The 26,488-nt window shown below is 41.4% G+C and overlaps 1 protein-coding gene across 1 annotated transcript in view; it reads right to left on the reverse strand.

The window, feature by feature from the left end:
- Nucleotides 1-506: 506 nt before the first annotated feature.
- Nucleotides 507-26,488, reverse strand: part of sdccag8 (SHH signaling and ciliogenesis regulator sdccag8) — a 426,566-nt gene continuing 400,584 nt past the window's right edge. The window contains exons 17-18 of the mRNA XM_063055502.1: nucleotides 16,483-16,627; nucleotides 507-1,340 (exon numbers count right to left, since the gene is read on the reverse strand). Of these exons, the coding sequence (XP_062911572.1) occupies nucleotides 1,323-1,340; nucleotides 16,483-16,627 (163 nt within the window). The 3' untranslated portion in view covers nucleotides 507-1,322. The remainder of the gene's footprint in view (nucleotides 1,341-16,482; nucleotides 16,628-26,488) is intronic.

Raw genomic sequence — 26,488 nt, forward strand, 5'->3', positions numbered from 1 at the left:
TCCAGGTTGAGTAGGTGGTGAAGAAGGCAAATGCAATGTTGGCATTCAGTTCTAGGGGTATAGAATATAAAAGCAGGGATGTGATGTTGAGGCTCTATAAGGCATGCGTGAGAACACACTTGGAGCATTCTGTGCAGTTTTGGGCTCCTTATTTCAGAAAGGATATACTGACATTGGAGAGGGTTCAGAGGAGACTCACGAGAATGATTCCAGGAATGAAAGGGTTACCGTATGAGGTTACCATATTAGATAGGTATATGGAGCTTCGTAAAATAGAGGGCTATAGGTAAGCCTAGTAATTTCTAAGGTAGGGACATGTTCAGCACAACTCTGTGGGCCGAAGGGCCTGTATTGTGCTGTAGGTTTTCTATGTTTCTAACAACACTGGAAAGAATTTCTCCACTTACATGTCATCCTTGCTTACCCAGACATAGTAAAATAATTTGGAAAAATCTGTACTATAGTAAGGAAATGGAATAAAAAGAACTTCTTTAATTGTTCAATTGTGCTCTATTTCACAGGACATATTCCCACTGGAAACACAAAACTAAAAGTGTTAAAATATTCCACATTGGTACACATTTTGCATCAGGCACTACACAGGAATGTAACACATTCCTTGTGCTTGTAGGAAAATAAATTTTAATGTAAACATCAAAATAGTTATCACTTTACGCACAGTTTGAATTGACAGCATCTGAAGGTTCACATTAACTGCTTCAATTAAATATGGAATAAATTAAGATAAATGAAATAACTTACAGGAGAATGGTTTTACACAAATATCTCCAGAACAGAATCAAAAGAGTGAAGCTTCATGGTCATCAGGTTGTCCATGAAAGTCAGGTTAAATGTCACACAACTGGTAAAGATATAAGGTGAGTATTATGAGTGCAACTCTGCTGCCATCTTTGCAACGCTGACATTTGCTGCTGTGCTCACAGCAAAACAGACTCCATTTAAAATATACTGTTGCCAGCTAAAATGAGGCAGAGAGGCATCAAGACTCTTTACCAGGTTGTATATATCACTTTGGGAAACAATCTGAAATAAGGTGACAAAATAAGAGCATACTTATTAATTTACAACTGAAAACATTTGTACATGGGGATCACGACAATATTGTCGTGATCCTCAAAGCAGTGGTGGTAAATAGTAAATTATTCCTTCCTCACCTGATGGCAAGGATGCAGTTAAAATAAATGAACATAAACTTTGTTAAAAACATTTTATATCAAAATATGTACAGAATTTTATAAAGTAAAAATTCTATTTCTCTTTCAGACTGACATCCAAGTTGAATATTCGTGGGTTCTCTGGTGTTACGACAGAACAGGAGGCTAAAAATGGAGAAAGAAAAGGGATAATTTAAGTCTAGTTTTCAGTAACCCAGCACCTCTTCCCACATCTGCAGGATTCTTAGAATTTCACCAGCGGTTAGATTTGCTATTTCAGTAAACAAGCCTCACATTTTAGTCCCACGTAAACTTCCTCCCTTAAAACAGATTGTTATACTGCTGATTTTCATCTTTAAAATAAATCAGCAGTGTACAAGGAACTGTTGCAAACGGAGATGTTTCATTGGTGACATAATTGTGTTGTTTGAAGCAGTGAAATCAATTGGTGGCAAAGTTCCTTTCAGGTACGTTTTGTAGAATTTCCTGTTTCGAGGAATGGAACACATTTATTTGCAGTTTTATTTACTGTGAGTGGCTTGGTTTGCATCAGGTTGTACAAAACAGGAAGTGCAGACTGCTTGCTGCACTGTTTTTAACAAGAGGATTTTGCTATCCTTTTAAATTAAGACGTGCAGGTTCATCTTTTATTGTAAAGTCCAAATCTTTTTTAACTGGACAATTGAGTCAACTGGTTTGACAAGACAAAGGAAAAAAAGTCTGAAGTGTCCTGGGAGATGAAGTTGTTGTTCAACTTGCGGTTTGGAAGGTGTTGAGTTTACTGATTCTGAGGTGTTTATTTACATAACCACAGTGGTCTGAAGACCTGGCAGGTCTTACAATCCATCCCTGTGTGTGTGTTGCAGTCCATATCCCATAGCCAAGGCTCAATGAATGCTTCCTCTTCTAATCACTGTTACAACCTCCTGCAGAAAGTCCATGACTCTGCACTTCAGGTAAATGCCCAACAGCCGAAAGTACAGCCAACACTTTTCTCGGTCTTGATGCCATTTCTGAGGACTACAATTAACATTTTTGGCTTTAAAATATTTGCTTCAAATCTTACATGATTATACTTCTTGCTCTCTACAATGCTGGACCTTAAAAAGTGCATGCTGAAACCATGGTCTACAACATTGTACACGGCAAGCAGTCACTAAACAATATATTTAAGTAAGAGTGAAACCCCAAACCTAATAAACATTATATAATGTAGTGACTTCATTCCTTTACATTAATTAACCTCTTGAAACTATGACCACATCAGTCTTTTTCAGTTGCTGAAGCTAAAAGCATTTAATCCTACTTTATCACTTAGTTAGTAAAGAAATATTATCTTAAACACACATGCTATAATTTAGCTTGAATTCTGCCCGACAATTTATATAGAAATGTAGTCACGTACTGTACATACATCACTTTAGATAATGGTGCTGTCATGGTTCTTTGTGTTCTGAGAGTGAAGTACTGCAGCGCTTTGTTAAACTCAGGGTACTACATAGAGAAATAATTATGTACAACCTGGAAATAATGGCTTAATATAAAGCTGATATCTCAGTCACAAACACAACCATCTCTTGATAAAATCCCATTCTGAAAGCCAAGTGGTGACCCATAGTTTAAATCTGAGAACTATACAAATGACATGGGAAAATTCCATGCTTGTTTTGGAAATTCAGTCAATAATGTTCGAGACAAAGAGGCTGTGACGCATTTGCCTTCACTCTCCCACGAAGCACCTCTATAGAAAGACTGCAAACTCTTGATAAAATTAGCTCATCAACTTGGTAATTTAATCTGATCTGCAAGAAAACAAGATGACGATGACTGGAAAGCTGACAGATGTGCAAAAATCCTCAAAAAAACTAGGCTAAAATTTACAGTTGAGTGGTACAATTTATTTCAGTCTATTGAAGAACAGTAACCTGCTTTAATAGGCTGTTGGTAAGACTGGGTATATTTTCCATCTGTTGACTTGGTCCCTGGAGGACACTGAACAAAATTCAGGCAGGGAATCCCTTGCACATGGGATCATCAGCTCATTCACAACACTTTCAATTGTCTGGTCCAGCTAAAGACGCTCCTGAACAGAAAATGTATAACAACTTAATCTGAGTTGTGTAATCAATTAAATGTTATGAATGAAGTGTATCTTTGGATCGTGCTATGCATTTGCCTGGGCAAATGTTGTGGCCAGACCATATCTTTGCTTTTTCAGTGGGTTGGATGCTAGTTTTTGTTTGCATTTAATTCATTGTGTTGTTTTATTCATTTTCTTTCTGTCTCACATTTGTAAACACGTAAACAAACGTAGACACATGATGTTTCTGTTGAAGTGATAAAAACCAATGTAACGAATCCCAGATGACTCTTGGTGGACAATCAACAGAATCAGAGCACAACTTCATGAAATTAGAGGTCACTATAGGTGCTCTCTGGCCTGATAAAGGAATCCGATGACAGGATACCCTATGCAAATAACCAAATCAACTTAGTGTTTCAAAACTAATCATTAATTCTAGATTGGTGTTGAAAGACACAACTTGAAAGAAGGTGTGGCAGGAGGATTGTTAGATACCAGAGGCAGAATGCCCACCTTCACCAATATACTAGCAATTACGCCTGCAGGTCCTAACATACACCTGGCAGTGACTGAGGATAATTGTCTAAGCAGCTTCTCATTCAGCAGGGAGTCTCTCACAGAAATGTGCCATCTGTTGCAAGGGAACATTCAGTCAACTGAAGGGCCAACACTTTAAAAAAAAAACTTCTACTTTTCTGCTTGTATTTCTTTCCAGGCAGGTTGTCTCCCAAGCCCAACCTATCATCAGACGTATAACTGAACCAAGAGCCAGCAGCACCAATGCCTTTGTGCACCAACACTTACTAACAATACACTGAGTGTCCATCCAAATTCAGTCAGTCTTCAGGTTATGTAAGGTTTCTGTTCCTGAGAACTGTCTCTACGTTTATTTCTCCATATTGTATCACTCTAGATGCACTTGTTGTTTTATTATTCATCTCACTGAATATTCACCTTAATTGAACTAATTGAATAATGGAATTACAGTAATTATTTCATAATTAACTTGAATTAACTTTTATTTTTGCTATATTTTATAGTTATATTATTTTTGTATTTGTATATAATTATTATAGAGATGTTCTCCTTCGAAGAATGGGGCTTTCCTTCCTCCATTAAAGCTGCCTTCAAATGCATCTCTTGCATTTCCCAGGCATCCTTGCTCACCCCATCTTCCCATTGCCTTAACTCTACCCACACTCTCTGCAGAGATTGCTCCCTCCGTGATTCCCTTGTCCATTTGTCCATCCTCACTAATCTCCCTCCTGGCACTTATCTCAGCAAGCAGTCTAAGCGCTACAACTGCCAATTCACCTTCTCTCTCACATCCATTCAGGGTCCAAACAGTCTTTTCAGGTGAGTCAACACTTCACCTGTGAATCTGCCGGAGTTGTCTATTTTATCTCGTGTCCCAGTGTGACCCCCATATTGGTGAGATCCATTGTAAATTGGAGAACCACTTCATTGAATACCTCAGTTCCATCCACCAAAAGCGAACTTCCATGTGGCCAAACATTTAAGTTCTGATTCCCTTTCCCGTCCCAACATGCCAGTCCATGGCCTCCTCTTGGGACATGGTGAGGCCACTCTCGGGGTGGAGGAGCAACACCTTATATTCCATCTGGATAGCCTCCAACCTGATGGCATGAATATCAGTTTCTCCTTCTGCTAAGGAAAATCCCTCCCCCTCCTCTCTTATACTATTCCCTACTCTTCCCTCTTATCTCTTTTCATCTGCCTATCACCTCCAGCTGGTGCCCCCCCCCCATGGTCCAGTCTCCTCTCCAATCAGATTCCTTCATATACAGTGCTTTAGCTTTCCCCCCCACCTGGCATCATCTACCTCCTTCTAGCTAGTCATCCTTCTCCCCCCATCCACATTTTATTCAGGTATCTTCCTCCTTCCTTTCCAGTCTGACTGAAAGGTCTCAGCCTCAAAGATCGACAGTTCTTTTCCATGGATGCTACTTGACTTGCTGAGTGCCTCCAACATTTTGTCCATGTTGCTTCTGGCTTTCCAGCATCTGCAGAATCTCCTGTGTTAGTAAATGGTGGCCACCTGCAAGGGTAGGAATCTTCGGTGTCCACCACTCAACACTGGAAGTGGGATGATAACATTTCTTTGAAGGTTTGTAGCTCGGAACTTGGGATTGTGAGGCAAAAGACTGCACAGGAGACACAGCAAACATGGGTGTGTATAGTAATCTAGTCAGGAGAGTCAAACATGCATTACTGTACCTGTCAACGTGAACTGACTGTGGCTACATATGTGAGGATAACAGACATCTTGCTTACTAGAGGTTCAAAAAACTAGGTAATGATAGAGATCCAGAAGATTATAAGGCTAACAGGAAGGAGCTTAAGAATGAAATTTGGAGAGCCAGAAGGATTGGCCTTGGCAAGCAGGATTAAAGAAAACTCCAAGGCATTCTACAAGTATGTGAAGAACAAGAGGATAAGATGTGAGAGAATAGGACCAATCAAGTGTGACATGGAAAGTGTGTATGGAACTGGAGGAGATAGCTGAGGTACTTAATAAATACTTTGCTTCAGTATTCACTATGGAAAATGACCTTGGCGATTGTAGGGATGACTTACAGCGGACTGAAAAAGCTTAAGCATATAGAAAGAGGATGTGCTGGAGCTTTTGGAAAGCATCAAGTTGGATAAGTCTCTGGGACTGGACGAGATGTACCCCAGGCTACTGTGGGAGGCGAGGGAGGAGCCTCTGGCAATGATCTTTGCATCATCAATGAGGATGGGAGAGGTTCCAGAGGATTATAGGGTTGCAGATGCTGTTCCCTTATTCAAGAAAGGGAGTACAGATAGCCCAGGGAATTATAAAGCAGTGAGTCTTACTTCAGTGGTTGGTAAGTTGATGGAAAAGATCCTGAGAGGCAGGATTTATGAACATTTAGAGAGCCATAGTATGATTAGGAATATTCAGCATGGCTTTGTCAAAGGCAGGTCGTGCCTTACGAGCCTGAATGAATTTTTTGAGGATGTGACTAAACAGTTTGATGAAAGTAGAGCAGTAGATGTATATGGATTTCAGCCAGGCATTTGATAAGGTGCCACATGCAAGGCTTTTTGAGAAAATAAGGAGGCATAGGATCCAAGGGGACATCGCTTTGTGGATCCAGAACTGGCTTGCCCACAGAAGGCAAAGAGTGGTTGTAGACAGGGCATATTCTGCATGGAGGTCGGTGACCAGTGGTGTGCCTCAGGGATCTGTTCTGGGAACCCTTCTCTTTTCATAAATGACCTAGATGAGGAAGTGGAGGGATGGGTTAGTAAATTTGCTGATGACACAAAGGTTGGAGGTGTTGTGGATAGTGTGGAGAGCTGTCAGATTTTACAGCGGGACATTGATAAGATGCAAAACTGGCCTGAGAAGTGGCAGATGGAGTTCAACCCAGATAAGTGTGAGGTAGTTCATTTTGGTAGCTCAATTATGATGGTAGAATATAGTATTAATGGTAAGACTCTTGGCGGTGTGGAGGATCAGAGGGATCTTGGGGTCAGAGTCTATAGGACGCTCAAAGCTGCTGCGCAGGTTGACTCTGTGGTTAAGAAGGTGTACGGTGCATTGGCCTTCATCAACCGTGGGATTGAGTTTAAGAGCCAAGAGGTAATGTTACAGCCATATAGGCCCCTGGTCAGATCCCACTTGGAGTACTGTGCTCAGTTCAGGTCGCCTCACCTGGTTTGCCAGCTGCACAGAACAGAACAGGAAGGACTTGCAGCAGATGCTGAGGGTAGCAGAGCAGGTTATTGGCACAACATTACCCTCCCTCAGAGACATTTATACTGGCAGACTTCAAAAGAAGGCTATTTGTATTTCAAAGGATCCCACTCATCCTAGACATCACCTGTTTTCCCCTCTACCTTCTGGGAAGAGATACAGAGCATTAAGGACGAAAACAAATAGAATCCTTAACAGCTTCTACCCACAAGCAGTGAAATGTATAACACCCCCTTCCCTTCTCCTGCCCCCCTCCTAAGACGGTGGCAACTAAATGCATCACACTTCCAGGAATGGCAGGTGTGCAATAGTCCTACCCCCACCCCCCCATCCATATATTATTAATTTTGCACTGCACTCCTGAGGTTTTAGAGTTTATTTTATGTATATATCCTTTGTCATGCTGGAAAACGTTGAGCTGCTAAACTGTGTTTCATTTCTCCACAACAATGACAATAAAGATATTCTTCTTCTTCTTCACTACAGGAAGGATGTGGAAACTATTATAGAAAGGATGCAAAGGAGATTTACAAGGATATTGCCTGGATTGGGGAGCATGCCTTACGAGAACAGGTTGAATGAACTTGGCCTTTTCTCCTTGGAAGGACGGAGGATGAGAGGTGACCTGATAGAGGTGTATAAGATGATGAGAGGCATTGCTCATGTGGATAGTCAGAGGCTTTTTCCCAGGGCTGAAATGGTTATCACGAGAGGGCACAGTTTTAAGGTGCTTGGAAGTAGGTACGGAGGAGATGTCAGGGGTAAGTTTTTTTACGCAGAGCGTGGTGCGTGGAATGGGCTGCTGGCGGTGGATACGATAGGGTCTTTTAAGAGACTCCTGGTTAGGTACATGGAGTTTGGGAAAATAGAGGGCTATGGTTAACCCTAGGTAATTTCTAAGGCAAGTACATGCTCGGCACAGCATTGTGGGCTGAAGGACCTGTATTGTGCTGTAGGTTTTCTATGTTTCTACATGGAGAGAATACAGAAATTTCAGAGAATAATTTGTTGTGGTTCACATTAACACCTAAAACTTTAAGACGTCAGGAATTTTGTGATTAGAAGCAATAATCTATTTGCAAAATGAGCCAAGGTGACACATAAAAGTGTTGCCGCAGCAAAGTTGGGTTTCATAGAATTCAGTCTTTATACAACCTCTGTCTTATTTGACCCATTTTAGAATAAAAGTGAGAATTTGTTCTCTAGACAGGACTTTTAAGGAAAAGGTATTTGAGTTTTAAATAATATGTTTAAAAAGAATGTTGAGAATTATGACAGCATTAACTCATCTTTTCTCAGTTGAATGCAGACTGACTGGCTGAAAATTTCCATTTTCAATTCATCAGTTTGGATTTTTCCTTGATTAGTGAGAGAGAGAGAAATGAAGGAGGAAAAAATCTCAAAATCACATTTTCTTTGCCCTGTTTCATGAAAAAAGATGTCGCTGTTCCCAGCTGTCAGTCTGAATGGAACAGGCAGTAACAGAAAAATAACAGACTCTTTCCAGCTATGTCCTATTTTTCCTGTTAATTGTTTTGAAATATCTAAATAGCAATTCCATTTTAGGTCACTTTTGGGATACATCAGTGTAATGTTTTTTGACTAGAGAGCTGCTTCAGTCAGAAGGGCAGATTCCCATATGTACCTTCGTGTTAATACCCTTTCCACAGGAACACCCCACACTCTGACCTTCACAGTTCCATCTCACTGAACACATTGAGCAAAACGACACCTTGAGAGAATTCCCAGTAAGCAATTTACAACACATCCGACTCCTGATAATTCAAAGCTGACTTTAAAAGCACTAACATTTTCTAAGATTGGTATTAAGTGATTTTCAAATGAGCCAAGGGTGTACACCAGTGATAACTGAATATTGTTCTCCCTCTGGCCTTTCAAACATGCAACTATCAAAATATGAAATAAGCAGAGGAAAATTATTTCCAGAGTTAAAGAACAAATATAATATGCACTGGAGGCCTGTGGCTAATGGTTTGCCTCAGGGGTTGGTGCTAGACTCATTGTTTGTAAATCTATATCAACAATTTGGATAATAATGAACTAGGCACGGTTAGTAAGTTTGAAAACAACACTAAAACAAATGGTATAGTGAATAGTGAAGAAGATTATCAAAAATTGCAGGGGGATCTTGATCTGCTGAGTAAGTGAGTAATGCTGCCTGATTTGCTGAGTTCCTCAAGCATTTTGTCTGTGTTGCTCAAGATTTCCAGCATCTACAGAATCTCTTGTGCTACAGAAGATATTTGAAAGGAATTTAGCAGGACTTGAGGGACTGATTTATAGGAGATACTGGACGGGCTAGGACATTATTGCTTGGAGTATAGGAGACTGAGAGGTGATCTAATAGAGGTGTATAAACACATGAGAGGCACAGATGGAGTGAAAGCTTTTTCCCCCAGAGTAGGGGAATTAAGAATTAGACGGCATAAATTTAAGGTGACGGGACAGATTTAATAGGAACTTGAATGGTAAATTTTGAATAATGGGTAGCATCAATGTCGAATGAGCTGTCAGAGCAGGTAGGTGAAGCAAGAATAATTATACAACTTTTAAAATACAATTGAACAGGTACATAAATAGGAAGGATTTGGGTGGTTATGGGCAAATGCTGGTAAATGGAGATAGGACAGCTTGGATCAGATCAGATCAGATGGGCTGAAGGGCCTGTTTCTGAGCTGTATAACTCCATGTTTACTTGTTTGATATTATACCAATTAGTGAAAATTAACATCCATAATCTTCTGGGGTACGCCATTCCACAAACTCATAAGGGAAGAATTTTCATTTCCATTATAAGGAGCTGATCTCTTACACTTGCACTGTGCTTTCTGCTAGGGAGAAAAATCCTTACTAACTCAGCCTTGCCTAGTCTGCACAATGCGTAGACAATGATGATGTACTGTTGTTTTTTCTATTATTGATTTCATTGTTATTCATATTTTTATACAAGATAACTGCATTTTTACACAAGTTAACCGCAAGTCCAAATTTTTGAACTCACAATTACTTTTATACTTCTCCAAAATTCGTTAATTCTTAAGTGCATTCACAGATCCCCCTTTAAATTTACTGTCTTGGTCACCAAATTATATTAAAGCAGTTTATGTTGATCCAGGGGCTTTCATTGCTGTGGTGGGAAGATTGTTTATTGCACTTTCGGTGGTATTTGGTATAGCTTTGCTGGTGGAAGATCATGTATCACAAATTTGAATGGGGTTTTTGAGGAGGTGACCTAAAGCAGGGGTTCCCAACTGGGGATGCACGGATCCCTAGGTTTCTGGCAGGCATCCATGGTATTAAAAAAAAGGTTGGGAACCCCTGAACTATAGGATTGACGAAGGCAGGTAGGTCAATATTGTCTGCGTGGACTTTAGCAAGGACTTTGACAAGGTCCCACATGCTAGACCAGTTCAGAAGATTAGAATATATGGGAATCAGGGTTAAGCCCGTGAAATGGTGGTAGGAGGCAGAGGGTCATAGCAGAGGGTTAATTTTCAGTTTGGAGACCTGTAGCAGGGTCCTCTTTTATTCAATTTGGAGGGTGAAGGTTAGTGGTGTCATTGGTAAGCTTACAGATGGCACCAAAATTGGTGATACAGATGAACCTTGTGTTCTGGCTGTTCGGGTTATAGGATTTCACCCTAATTACAACCCGAACATTTGAGATATGGAATAAAGTTAATTCTCACAAAATTTATTGGGGGGGGGGAATAAAAATTAAATAAATCAAATAAATTAACACATTTTTATTTCAACTTGTGTCTCTTGACACACACACAGATGAAATGGGTTCCCATGATGGAAAATGACTTTCTGTGAAGGAAAATCATGATACAGATACAGACTGTTTTCTACGAGTGCAACCCTTGTGATGTGGGGGTGGCTGGTACAGTGAACAGTGAAGGAAATTGTTTAAGGATGAAGTCGGAAAGTGACAGGTAGAATTTAACTCAGACAAGTGCACAGTGAGTTATGAGAAGCTGCACATGCTGGGATCTGGAGCTAAAAACAAACTGCCACGGGAACTCATCAGGTCACACAATAGCTGTAGAGGCAAAGGGACAGTCAACGTTTCGGGCTGAGACCCTGCATCAGGACTCGAGTGCAAAGAAATATATCTTTGGAAGTTAACCTAGTGTAGGACATACACAGTGAATGACCAGGCCCTGAGGACCTTAGGGTACAAGTACATAGTTCCATGATAGTAGCAACATGTATAGACAGAGTCGTGAAGAGGCTGAGCCACTGAGAATGGGAGTTGGGATATCATGTTGCAGTTATACAGGTGTTGGTTAAGCCACACTTGGAGTATTGTGTGCATTTCTGGCCACTGTGCTTTCGAAGGATGTGATTACGCTACAAAGGATGCACAAGAATGTGGCCTAATCCGGAGGGCTTGATCTATAAGGAGAAATTGGATTAGGATGGATTTGTTTTCCATTGAGTGAAGGAGACTTGATCACCTTTATAAAGTGCTCTAAACTTATGAGGAGCAGAGAAAGGGTAGGGTAGTTAATACCATGATTATGATGCTGCACATAGCAGAATTTTGAAGAAAATGACTTAAGAGATCACTGATCTCTTGAGGGGGGAGAGGGGAGACTGCCTTTCATCGCTGGTAAGATCACTCTGCTACAGAGAGGAGAGACTGCCTTTTTATCACTGGTGGGATCGCTATGCTACAGAGAGGGAGAATGTTGCCCAGGTGTTCTGCATTTCGGATGTGAACTTGGGCTGTGGATTATTTTTTCCAGACTTATGGTTTTTTTTTGTATTCTGTATTTTTCGCCTGATCTTTTTTGTCTTTTTGTGTGCAGGCAGGGTGATTTAGGGGTTGATGATTGTGCTGCCTGTCTTTGCTTTGTTGGTTTTGTGGCTATCTGGAGAAGAAGAATTTCAGAATTGTATACTTTGATAATAAATTAATTTTGAATGTTCTGTTTCAAGTGCTCCACAAAATCTGGAGTTGTTTCTGTGGATTGGGGGAGAACAAATGTGACCGAAAGCTTGGGTAATGTTACTGGTTCTGCTAGGATTTCACTGTAGGCAGATCACTGAAGACCAGCATGAAAGTACAGCAGGTGATGAAGAGGAAAACACTATGCTTGATTTTATAATGATAGGGTTTGGTTATTGGTTAGACAAATGTTAGCTAAATTGTATGGGGCCTTGCTGAGACTTGACCTGGAACACTGTATCAATTTGGTCTTCTTGCCTAAGTAAGGATGTAAGTCAGGGATAGTGGGTTTGCCCTATGAAGATAGATTTAGTTGACTGGGCCTGTCTTCTCTAGAGTTTAGCAGAATGAGAAACTGAAAAGGCTTGACAGCATGGAAGGACAGATGATAACTTGTCCTATGATCAGTTTGAGAATACAGAGTACACCATTTTTGGGTCACAGGGTTATAGATCATGGACACAGACCCTTCAATCTCAACTGGTCCATGCTGGCCAAGATGCCCATTTGCTACATTTAGCATGTATCTGTCTAAATGTCCTATCCATGTACTGAACATGTGCTGTGTTGTTATTGTACCTAACTCACCACTTCCTCTGGCAGCCCGTTCCATATACTGACCACACTCTGGTTAGAGGGGGAAACTACCCTTCAGTTTTCTATTTAGTTTCTCTCCTCTAACCTTTAAGCTATGCTCTCTACATTGAACTCAGAGCAATAAAGAAACAGTTAAGATTGAGATAAGAAAATATTTCTTCACCCAAAGAGTGGTAAACCTTTGGAATTCTCTGGAGGATTGTTTTTATCCCTAAAGCAGAGATTGATAGATTCCTGGGTATTATTGGCATCCAGAGGTATGAGGATAGTGTTGGAAGGAGGTGCTGAGGAAGATCAGGTGTGAGGCAATGAATGGGGAAGCAGGTTTGAAGAACTAGGTGCCTTCTCCTGCTCCTGTTCCTTATATTCAAACATGCCAGTAAAAGTTGCTTCTAAATAAAGATGATACTAATTCAACAATTCAAAGTAAAACAAGTAATGTTAATAGACTTTGTTTAGTTTCACAAGGGTGCATTTAAGGTGACACCTGGACTTCTAATATTAAACCAGGATGAGGTTATATTGTTCCTTCAGTCATGTGTGCATGAAATATGGAACTCAGCTGAAGGCTGGCGGCCAGTCAGTGTGCTGGCAGATTGCCTGGTACTGCAATGTATGCAGCTGTGTCAAGAGAACAGGAGACCATCCTCTGGTGTCATTCTGAGGATTTCCCCAAAAGCAGCTGCATTTGATCAGGGGTCTGTTTCATTTCAACTGTAAGGATTCTGTCCGTTCTACAGTCTGATGGAAATATGTGGCAATGTCATTTCTTGATCAAGTGAAGAAGTGGTCTTGTGACAGCTGAGAGCAGACTCGCTGGGCGAGAGAGAATAAATTCACAGACTTCAGAGGAAATGTGTGACCTCTGTTTATGTGGAATATTTAACGAGTGTTACAAATGTCAAGATTCAGCTTTATTGTCATTCCACTGGGAAAAGTAGAAATTGCCCACAAAGGCAGATTTGCTTTGTCCCACAGTTATTAAAAACTGGATCAGGAAATCAGTGCTTTGTGACTTTAACCATCACTTTGATTGACAGTTTGAGTGTGAAGATCTTCCTAACCTTGGGAGCACCTCTTGCTTTTCAGTACATTCATCAGGAACGTAGGGAGTCTGGGTGATCGGGCTGCACTGTCATCTTCCAATCTCACTTTGAACCTCTCAGTAAAGGATGACATCCAAGTCATTACTCGGTAAAAGGGAACTCAAGAAGATCAAGGTGAAATCACAGGTTGAAAGGTCAATTCTGCCACAACAAGCATGATATCATTTTTGTAAAGTGATTGGACCTTTACCTAGAGGGTCATTAATGATGGTATCAGAAAGGATCTGTCAGGTGTGGTTGGGATAGGTTGTTTTCTGGCAATGGTGAGCTTAGTAAATGGGAGTCCTTCAAGATAGAAATTTCGAGAGTACAGAATTTGCATGTCCCTGTCAGAATAAAAGGCAAGGCTAACAGTTTGGGGAACCTTGGTTTGCAGGGTGTATTGAGGCCATGCATTTTGGTGCTTGCTTTATTATCCTCTTCCAAAAGCAACTACATGACTGGGAGTAAACAAGTCACAGGTGAGGATAAGGGGCTTCTGGAAGTTTCAGAAGAAATGTTGAACCTTGCTGGGAGATTTGCTCAGAAAGCTTATCAAAGCCTCAACATTGTCACAATTCTGGAAGTTTTCCTTACACTTTTAAAAGCGGGCCGGGCCACTGATTTTATTGAGCTTGTATAGTTGCGCGCAAAAAGTGTTGTCATTGTGCTTGGACAGCCACTTGAGGAATGGAAGAAGAACAGGCAAACAGAGACCAGCTACTGTAGAGAGGGACATATTAGAGAACTTCTCTCAAGATGCTGTCCAGTCTAGACAGCATGTCTCATCAGGAAAGGTTATGTAAGCTGAGGCTTTTCTCCCTATGACTCTTTGCAGTGAACGAGGATGAGGGGTGACTTGATAGCAGTGTACAAGATAAGAGTGTAGACAGAATGACAGCCAGTGCCTTTTTTCCCAGGGCTGCAATGGCTAATAGAGAAGTGATTGGAGGAAAGTATAGGGGTTGTCAGAGGTAATTTTTTTTTAAACACACAGTAAGTGGTAAATACCTGGAACACACTGCTGAGATTAGTGCTATAGGCTGATATACTGGAGACATTGAGGAGACTCTTAGATAGGAATATGATAGAAAGATAAATGGTGGGTTATGGACTATGTGGGAAGGAGGGGATAGACTGATCATGGAGTGGGTTTATATTGGTTAGCACAACATCATGGGCTGAAAGGCCTGTACTGTGCTGTTCTGTTTTATGTTTGATGACTCTTCCAGCACAACCTCCAAGTACCAGAGTAATCATGTAAGGCACTGGTCTTTACTAGACATAACATTCCATAGTCTTGTGGATGTGATAAGCCCAGAAAACTTCTCCATGAAATAATTCCTATAGAATTAGCCTCTGTTTTTAACTTTATTTATTTGTGGGGCAGTTGGGGATGGTTAGGCTCATCCCAAAGTGACTGAGACTAAACTAAGTCTGTTGAGGAATCAGCACTGGTGTAGGAGATGGAAGGAGAGAGAGAGAGAGAGATGTGAAATAGACGAGAACAAGACTAAAGCCGTTGAGGAGAGTGTTATGGAGAGCAGGTGAAGAGTACAAGCAAATAGAGAATATCACTGTGCAGATCTTTGCACTGAGTCGATTGAGAGTAGGAGCCTATTGTAAAAGAAGACACAGACTGTTGCCTAGAAATTTAATTGCATCAAGCTGTTTCCTTTGGCACTATGTAACTGAAAATTGATTTTTTTTTCTGGAATGTAGCACAATAATGTCAACTTCTGGATCATTTTGTAGCTCTTCAAATATTCAGCTGGGCATTTCCTGCTACAAATCACCCTTGTGATCCTGGGGTAAGTAGTGACAGGCAGTCTTCAATTTGAAACATTAACTCAGCTCCTCTTCCCACAGTTGCTGCTTGACCTTACTTATAATTCAGATCTCCAAATGCAGACTTCTTTTAAAAGTTTTCATTTCTTTGAATTTACATTTTTGGGTCCCGTTCCATCCCAACAGTGCAACACTTACCTCCAGCCCCCAACTCCCAGCCAGTTCTCCTTCTCCTATATGTTGCTAGGGTCAATCCCCACTGACCCCCTCAACAGTTTGCACTTTTACCGAAATGTTCTGCCCAGTCTGCAGTCTCCACGCTGGCCACCAGTCAGTCTGTAGATATTCCCAGTGCCCAATCCCCTCCTCCTGCTCCACCAATGTACTAAACTCTGATGCCCACATGCCTGCAGCTACCATGCCTACTACCAAGCCTGGCCTCGGACAGGCGAAGGTCTAAACTAAATTGTTTGAGGTGGGCCATCAACCAAAGTGGTGGTTGCCCCTTACCTCTGCCCCATGGCGGCATACCTCCCAGGCACACTTAAATTTCCAGACCCTACACAGCCATTTGAACCATAATTTTAGAGATTTTTTTAAAAGTGCAAAATATTGAACAGAAGTCTATCAAAGCTTGTAGTGAGATCTTGACCAGCTGGAAAAATGGATCTTGGGATTTAATACAGACAAGTGTGATGTTTTGTACTGTGGGAGGACTAACCAGGGTAAGACATACACAGGAGGACACTGAGGAGTGCAAGAAAACAGAGGGATGTGGAATACAGACCCATAATTCTTTGACATTGGCATGGACAGATTGTGCTGAAGGGATTGGTTCTGTACTGTAGTGCTCTATGACTCCAAATAAAATGTCATCTCCAGTCAACTTCCCTCCACTTGGATTAAGCTGCTTAGTAAGAAAGGTACAAGAGACTGCTGTCTTGCACCTTAATTGGAATACTGTGACTGATACCATCTGTTTACTACAGTGACCTTAGGTTAATGTGAAATAGGTAACAGAAGAATGCTACTTTGTCTGTGACATTTCCTGACGACTGAAGGCACTGTAACTTTTCCAGTAGGATCTGTCTTTCCCTCATCAGCTCGTTCTGCCTCTGCAGCAATTCCATCACTTGCTGTGCACTGGCCTGACTGTGCTGGTCCAACTGCTGGAGCCTGTAAAGAGAAAACAGCCAGAAATGTTTCAGAATATCATCTGGTATAATGTAAACTGCTGTTAAACTTGTTCTCTGTTTTAAGTCTTTTTGACTCATTTGGAGTGGCGGAGAATGAGATGTGATCTTGTAGAAGAGTATAACATCATATGGGGCATAGATCAGGTGAATGCACTCAGTCTTTTTCCCAGGTTTGGGACATATGTTTAGGGTGAGAGCGAGGAGATTTAAGAGGAACTTTGAGAGGTAACCACTTCACCCAGATTACGTGCATGGAATCAGCTGCCAGGTGAAGTGGTTGAGTCAGGTGCATTAACAACATTTAAAAAGTACGTGGATAGGATAGGTTTAGAGCAGGGGTTCCCAACCTTTTTATGCCATGGACTGCTACCGTTAACCAAGAGGTCTCTGGGCCCCAGGTTGGGAATCCCTGGGTTTGAGGGATATAGAAATAGCTTAGATGTTAATTTTGGTCGAACTAGTCCTGAAGCCTGGAGATTAAGTGCGAATCCGAGATCATGATTCTGGCACATGGTCCATGCAAGGATACATGCAAGAGGAAGCAGCTCCATGTTCCTTTGTGATTCAGATGATGCAAGAGACACCTTGGAGAAGGAACTGTGTGGATCTACGGCCACAAGCTCCAATCCATAGCTGTGACATGTCACCTGTCAGTACACCAAAGGGGCCAGCTGATGTAAAAAATGAACATGTTAATCAGAGTTCTCAGAACAACACAAATATTAACACACAAAATTAAAGTAATAGACCTATGGAAACAAATAGCAGACCAAAGAGGATAATTAAACCACCTCAGAGACTGACTGAGAGTTGATAGTGGATAAGGAACTGTAGTTGCTCATTACAATTGAAGTTGGAAAAAAAGCGAAGGGACCAGCTAGACTCGAATATCGGTATCTTTGTTGGAAAAGATTATCGTTCCTTGCAGGTTTATGAGGACATGGTATTGTTTCTTTTTCTTTAAAGGGGGAAGATGTGTTATCATGTGTGTAATAAAGAACTTCAGTTCCCAGTGGGCACTGCAGGCAGTTCACCTTGAACCCGAAATGGCGATTTTGACCAGGTAGCACATGCTCAGGTCAATAATAAAATGATCTAGTGTAAACCCACACCAAGTTTATTTTTAAGAACAAACAAGACATGGTTGAAGGGGTCCGATCCTGTGTTGTGTGACTTGCAGATGAAATTGAATCTATAATCATATCTAAAATCTTTGTGGGTCCCTGGAAGTAGACCATTGAGCTAAAAACTACCTAAAATCTGAGACATCTCAGTCAATGCTCCTTTTACTTTTATATCCCAGTGCTGTGGCTTTAAATGATCTTTCTATTAAAACAAGTTCCTTTTTAACAATCTGTTGCAACTATTAGGAGCAAATGCATCATTTGATTTTGCCCTGGTCCGTGAAGTATGCTATCAACAAAACTCATGGCACTAAACTATAAATAAAGGGGGAGAAAGAGCTATTAAGTACAACAGCGTGGCTGCCACACGAGTGCACTCACCTTACATTGGGCATGTGTGGCACTGATAATAGTGGGGATTGAATCTGCAAATATCCTTGGAAGATATGTCCCACTGATCTGTTTACATCTATTCAACTAGCAGTGGTAAAGAACATTTCAAAGTTCAAAGTAAATTTATAATCAAAGTAATATCTATTAATCACCATCTATTACTTTTAGATTACTATTAGTCAGTGATTAGTTGAAATGCTGGAGGAACTCAGCACCAACTATGGAAAAGAATATAGTTGACGTTTTGGGCTGAGACCCTTCATGACTGGAGGAAAAAAAGATGAAGAGTCAGCCTAAGAAGGTGGGAGCAGGGGAGGAGAAAACACAAGGTGATAGGTGAAACCGGGAAGTGGGGTAAGGGGTGAAGTAAAGAGCCGGGAAGTTGATTGGTGAAAGAGATACAGGGTTGGCAAGGGGGGAATCTAACAGGAGAGGACAGAAGGCTACGGAAAAAAGAGGAAGAACATCAGAGGGAGGTGATGGGTAGGTAAGGAGATAAGATGGAAATAGGGAATGGTGAAGGTGGGGGAGGTCATTACTGGAAGTTCGAGAGCACATCAGGTTTGATAATAAGAGATAATAAGTAGCTATTATTATTTCCAATAACTGTAGTTCCTTTAGGTTGTTATAGCCAGGAGTGGTAGTCAGCATAAGTCTCAACTATCTATTAAATGCTCCTAATGGCATGCGTCTCAAATAGCCCATGACAACCAAGTCCAGCTCCTGGCATTTACTAAGCCCGGTGGAACCGTTTCTCCTGACAGGAGGAGAAAAGGTGGATTACCTGTGCCTTAAAACCAGTCCCTTCGGCCAGATGGGGCTCATCAGCCATGATAGGCAGTTCATTTAGGAGAAGGAAAACTCTGATCTCAAATCTCTGCTGCCTTGTGACTATATCCACTCATGGAGGAAGCTTTGGGAGTAAACTCTGAGTGAAAAATCCAGAGCTGGAGTCCCTAAGGTAGTCCTACTGGCCATTAACAGTCAGTTCAATGCTGACTAGCAACTCCTGTGAGGTCACGAGTACCAAACTGTACTGGTTGCTTCCATTCTTCTGAATTCATCAGCTGCGTGGAGAGGGGAAACCTGTTACATGGGCTCTCCATATTGTACTGGCCTGGCTTGAAAATTATGTAGACAGCTGGGGTGCAACATCCATGGTCAACTCCAACCAACAGAGGCCTCAGCTGCGCAGAACAGAAACCATTCTTTTATCTAACTCCAATCAGCCAAACACCTTTCATCCGTGATCTTCTTTCACTTATCCAATGCAGGGATATCTAAACACCAAGTTGCTTTGTTCTGTTGCTGGTGACAAAGCAGTTGGATTGTAACTGTTTAGTAATCATGACCAGCACCAACATCACACATCAGTGCTAGAGGACTGAACTGTGCAGAGAGAAGGACAGAGCATCCCAGCTACTGTCACCAGTAAGTGGTGCTAATACAATTTTATAATTTAAATGAGTTCAATATCAATTTAAATTGGCCAGCTTTCCTTTGTGCATTCATTTAAATCTCATCTGATCTTGGCTGTGTTTCAGGCCAATGGATTAGACAGCTAATTAATGTATAATTTGTTACTGTTTTGGTTCTGGTAAGTTAATTAATGTCCATCTTTCTCTATCTGATAGTTACAGATTGAAACTACTTTCAGAAGGAGAATAACTCGCAGTTGGCGTTGCAGATGAAGATAGTCTCTGCTGCTTGCTGTTTCTACATTATACTTTGCTCCTGATGTTTTTTGCCAGCAGATGTATGGAACATTAACAGATACATTGCAGAAAATCAATTGTCCAGATAGTATACTATGAGATCAAGAACATTATAGATGTTAAAAGGAATAATCACATCCTCATCATTTTCCAAATGAGTACTGTGACGTACCTTGAGGTGCCAGGGTACTCAGGGCCCAATGGCCAAATACTGGAGTTAGGATAGATGGCTACTTGGCATGGACATGGTGGGCAAGGACCTGTTTCTTACCATGACTATTTGCTCTTTGTGCAGCGTCAGGTTGGTTAAGTGGTTTTCCAAGTAAAATATAAATATGGACAACATTTAACTTCATGGCAGCCATCAAATACATCGAGAGCTTAGAGTGACAGTATTACAGCTCGGGGCATTCCAGTGTTGGGAGGTCAATTCTGGTACAGTTCTGTAAGGAGTTTCTGTATGTCCTCCCCATGTAATCCACGAGTTTTCCCCAGGTGCTCTGGTTTCCTCCCACAGTCCAAAGGCTTACTGGATAGGTGAAATGGTCATTGTAAATTGTCCCATGAATAGGTTAGAATTAATCAGGGTTGTAGGGTTGCTGGGGGGGGGGGGCTGGAAGGGGCTACTCTGCACTATATTGCTAAATAAACAGAAACTGGAATGGGTTATGAGGATCTTCAAGCATGCTCCACTATTTAATAAGTTAATAGTTGATCTAATCTTTGGCTTCAACACTTCCAACAATACCCCAATTGTCCAAAAATCAGTTCCAGTTTTGCATAGACTTAATAACATGACATCCATTACTTCCAATGGTACATGGTTGCAAAGATTGATAACATCCTTTAAGAAGTAAATCCTTCTCTTAATTTTAAGTGAATGACTCCTGATGCAACTCACCTCTGCACAGTAAGATTATTGCAATGTGGTTAGACTTGGCAATTAAAGACTCAATCCTTTCCCACTCCTTGACCCACCACCAACAAGCTGAATGGGACCAACCATCATAGTCCTGTTTTATTCACAGCCCTACAATGAGGATGAACAGCAACTTCTTGTAACTTCATTATTAGCCCCTTATTTTTCATAGATATCAAATGCCCTGCACCAGAACACTGAAGAACCTGACCTCTTGTCTTCCACATGTTTGTGGTCCTCAATGTGTGGTAGTTGCTGCAATGTCCATGCCACCAGTCTTCAAATAAGGATGATCATAAGGAGCCTCTCTATATGTAATGGATGAGAAATGTGTCTTTGGATGTTTGTTTTAGTTACCAAAGTCTTGGGATCACACGTTTCCAAGCTACACTCACCGGCCACTTCATTAGGTACTTCTGTACATTAATGCAAATATCTAATCAGCCAATCATATGACAGCAACTCAATATATAAAAGTATACTGCCATGGTCAAGAGCTTCAGACCAAACATCAGAGGGGAGAGGAAATGTGACCAAGGTGACTTTGACCATAGGGTGCCAATTGGGGTGGTTTGAGTATCTCAGAAATTCTGATCTCCTGGGATTTTCATGCATAGAGTTTACAGAGAATGGTGTGAGTAACAAAAAACATCTAGTGAGCAGCAGTTCTGTGAGAGAAAACACACTGTTAATGAGAGGTCAGAGGAGAATGGCCAGACTGGTTCAAGATGATAGTATCACAAATAACCACGTGCTATAATAGTGGTGTGCAGAAGAGCATCTCTGAATGTACAACACATTGAATTCTGAAGTGGATGGGCTAGAGCAGAAGAAGACCACGAACATACACTCAGTGGCCACTTTATTAGGTACAGGAGATAGCTAATGAAGTGGCAACTGAGTGTACGCACGCTGGTTTTCTCTTGGTCCTCTGATGGTAAGACCAAGACATGGCACGACCATTAATATCAGGAACATTCAAGACACTTGGAGACAATCATATCCTCATGAATTTCTTCATGAATACTATGCACTATCAGGGCTGGCCATAGCCTATGTGAATAAGACCTTGATTTTCATTACTATTTGAGGGGTTGCCTGCTAAATAAATGGTTATCCCAACTCGCAATTCCATTTTACTGAAATTACTTTCTTTTCAATCCTTTTTGTTTAGAAGTCTAATCCAAATGTAACAGCAAAAGAGTGAAATTTCAACCAGGGCTAGTGTTTTGCTTCCCTATTCAAGCTATCAATGTTCAACACTCTTAATTATTATCAATCCATCTTTCAGTTTCACAGTAAGGCAGGAATATGTTAGAAAACTGGTGTTCATGTTGTTTAATTTAGCTTCACTTGCAGAAGGAATCATTAGATGGATTTCAGTACAAATTGGTTATTTTACACAAGCAACCTGTAAGAAATCCTAATTAAAGCATAACATTTCTTGTTAAATTACTTACACATTTATCAGGACTCAGCTGGCTGGGTTCTGCTATCTGTGTGTGTTTCTTTTCAACTATTATAAAAACACAAGCACGTCCCTTACGAGCCTATTATTTATTCAGTGGAATAGTCATGGGGGGTTAATGTACAACAATTCTCAAATCACCTTCATCATATTTCAGGTTTACTGGAAACAGTAAACCACTTTGCTAAGGCTCTGTGATACCTACCCTCAGTGCCCTGAGCTTGCTTGCCAAAGCAACTAACATAATCATGCAGGCAAAACACAAATCACTGATACATATCTAAATTCCAATTTAAAAAGGCAATAATCAGGAGTACTCAGTTTAGTATAGCTAAAGAAATCTTAAGAATGTTTTCCGCATATCTGCACAGTACCAGTTTTGATCTGTAGGCAATGCCAAATGATATAGTCGTAGGTGTATTTTCATAGACCCCAGAGAGGAGAAATTGGCTAGAAGTCCCATTCTAGATTCCTGTCCAATGAACCCTATACGCAAGGAAGAACCAGTGGATGTGGTGTGTTTGAAATTCCAAAAACCATTTGATAAGGTGCCACATGGATGATCACTGCACAAAATAACTGGTGGTGGTCGGAGAACTGGTTAGCTGACAGAAAGATTCTAAGTTTGATCCCTGCCCTATGCCAGCTTGGAGCAACAACCACAGGCTTCAGGGAGAGGAAACTGGCCAGAATTCCTATTTCAAATTCCTGTCCAATAAGCCTGCAGGAAAGGCACACATATAATAGATAATGATTTGGGATAGAATTGGACAATTGTAATTTCCTGTGACTCTATTTCTTTCAAGGTGCCCATCACACACAAAAATATTGTTATATAAATACTTACTTATGTTTTGGGATGAGGATACTGCTGCCAACATCAGCACTGATGTTTCATCTCTAACTTGGATTAACTTCTAACCCTTTCCAGCGAAGATAACTTCAAAGTACTGATGAGATTTAGACGCAGAGATGATTGAAGAACAGCAATGTGTTTCTAAATCAAGAGAGTGCACCTCTTGGAGGAGAGGTTGTAGGTGGCTGTGTTCCAATTGCTCTTACTGTCCTCTTGTTTCTGATAGCAGAGGCGACGGGCAGCACAAAAGCGTAGCAGTTAGCGTAATGCTTTACCACGCCAGTGATTGCAAGATATGGGTTCAATTCCTGCCAGTGTCTGTACGTTCTCCCCATGACTGGCTGGATTCCTCTGGTTGCTCCAGTTTCCTCCTTGTTCTAAAGATGTACTGTATGGTTATGGTTAATAAGCCATGGACGTAGTATGTTGGCACGGCTTGCGAGCTGTCCTCAGCACACTGCAAACAATGATGCAAAACAATGCACTTCACTCTGTTTTGATGTACCTGTGACAAATAAAGCTAATATTTCTCCCTCTCTCTCTTTCTTTGTTTCATTCTTTCTTTCTAAGATGCTGCTGGAGAATCCTGGCTGAGGAACTGTCAAGCATTTTGAGATAGTACTACTGTACTCATGGTACATTGGCGGTGGAGGGAATGACTGTTCAGCGTGGTTGATGGGCAGAAAATTAAGTCCTGACGAAGGGTCTTGGCCTGAAACGTCGACTGTACCTCTTCCTAGAGATGCTGCCTGCCCTGCTGCGTTCACCAGCAGCTGTTATGTGTGTTGCTTGAAATTCCAGCATCTGCAGATTTCCTCGTGTTTGGGCCAATTAAGTGGGCTGCTTTAACCCAGATGGTGATAGAGTTGTAATGTTGATGGTGCCAAGCTTCTTAAAAGTAGTTAGTGCTCCACTTACCCAGGCAAGTGAGAAGTATTCCATTAGACCATAAGACAAAGGAGCAGAAGTCGGCCATTCAGCCCATCGAGTCTGCTCCGCCGTTTTATCATGAGCTGATCCATTCTCCCATTTAGTCCCACTCCCCCGCCTTCTCACCGTAACCTTTGATGCCCTGGCTACTCAGATACCTATCAATCTCTGCCTTAAATACACCCAATGACTTGGCCTCCACTGCTGCCCGTGGCAACAAATTCCATAGATTCAACACCCTCTGACTAAAAAAATTTCTTTACATCTCTGTTCTGAATGGGCGCCCTTCAATCCTTAAGGCATGCCCTCTCGTACTAGACTCCCCCATCATGGGAAACAACTTTGCCACATCCACTCTGTCCATGCCTTTCAACATTCGAAATGTTTCTATGAAGTCTCCCCTCATTCTTCTAAACTCCAAGGAATACAGTCCAAGAGCGGACAAACGTTCCTCATATGTTAACCCTCTCATTCCCAGAATCATTCTAGTGAATCTTCTCTGTACCCTCTCCAACGTCAACACATCCTTTCTTAAATAAGGAGACCAAAACTGCCCACAGTACTCCAAGTGAGGTCTCACCAGCGCCTTATAGAGCCTCAACATCACATCCCTGCTCCTATACTCTATTCCTCTAGAAATGAATGCCAACATTGCATTCGCCTTCTTCACTACCGACTCAACCTGGAGGTTAACCTTAAGGGTATCCTGTACAACGACTCCCAAGTCCCGTTGCATCTCAGAACTTAGAATTCTCTCCCCATTTAAATAATAGTCTGCCCGTTTATTTCTTCTGCCAAAGTGCACAACCATACACTTTGCAACATTGTATTTCATTTGCCACTTCTCTGCCCATTCTTCCAATCTATCCAAGTCTCTCTGCAGACTCTCCATTTCCTCAGCACAACCGGCCCCTCCAACTATCTTTGTATCATCAGCAAACTTAGCCACAAAGCCATCTATTCCATAATCCAAATCGTTGATGTACAACGTAAAAAGAAGCGGCCCCAACACGGACCCCTGAGGAACACCGCTGGTAACCGGCAGCCAACTAGAATAGGATCCCTTTACTCCCACTCTCTGTTTACTGCCAATCAGCCAACACTCTATCCACGTATGTAACTTTCCCGTAATTCCATGGGCTCTTATCTTGTTACGTAGCCTCATGTGTGGCACCTTGTCAAAGGCCTTCTGAAAATCCAAATATACAACATCCACTGCTTCTCCCTTGTCTAGCCTACTGGTAATTTCCTCAAAAAATTGTAATAGGTTTGTCAGGCAGGATTTTCCTTTAAGGAATCTATGCTGAGTTCTGCCTATCTTGTCATATGCCTCCAGGTACTCTGTAACCTCATCCTTGACAATCGACTCCAACAACTTCCCAACCACCGATGTCAAGCTAACAGGTCTATAATTTCCTTTTTGCTTCCTTTCCCCCTTCTTAAATAGCGCAGTGACATTTGCAATCTTCCAGTCCTCCGGAACCATGCCAAAATCTATCGACTTTTGAAAGACCATCGCTAATGCCTCCGCAATCTCCACAGCTACTTCCTTCAGAACACGAGGGTGCATTCCATCTGGTCCGGGAGATTTATCGACCTTTAGACTATTCAGCTTCCTGAGTACTTTCTCTGTCGTAATTGTGACTGCGCACACTTCTCTTCCCTGCCACCCTTGAGTGTCCGGTATACTGCTGATGTCTTCCTCAGTGAAGACTGATGCAAAATACTCGTTCAGTTCCTCTGCCATCTCCTTATCTCCCATTACAATTTCTACAGCATCATTTTCTATCGGTCCTGTATCTACTCTCATCCGTCTTTTACTCTTTATATACTTGAAAAAGCTTTTAGTATCCTCTTTGATATTATTTGCTAGCTTCCTTTCATAGTTAATCTCTTCCCTCTTAATGACCTTCTTAGTTTCGTTTTGCAAGCTTTTAAAAACCTCCCAATCCTCTGTCTTCCCACTAATTTTTGCTTCCTTGTATGCCCTCTCCTTTGCTTTAACTTTGGCTTTGACTTCTCTTGTCAACCACGGGTGCATCCTTTTTCCATTCGAAAATTTCTTCTTTTTTGGAATATACCTATCTTGCGCCTTCCTCATTTCTCACATAAACTCCAGCCACTGCTGCTCTGCCGTCTTTCCCGCCAGTGTCCCTTTCCAGTCAACTTTGGCCAGTTCCTCTCTCATGCCACTGTAATTTCCTTTACTCCACTGAAATACCGACACATCAGATTTCGGATTCTCTTTTTCAAATTTCACAGTGAACTCAATTATGTTATGATCACTGCCTCCTAAGGGTTCCTTCACCTCAATCTCTCTAATCACCTCCGGTTCATTACACAATACCCAATCCAGTACAGCCGATCCCCTAGTGGGCTCAACGACAAGCTGTTCTAAAAAGCCATCTCGCAGATATTCTACAAATTCTCTCTCTT

Source organism: Mobula hypostoma, chromosome 8 (assembly GCF_963921235.1).
Source record: "Mobula hypostoma chromosome 8, sMobHyp1.1, whole genome shotgun sequence".
In the NCBI taxonomy this organism is placed as follows: domain Eukaryota; kingdom Metazoa; phylum Chordata; class Chondrichthyes; order Myliobatiformes; family Myliobatidae; genus Mobula; species Mobula hypostoma.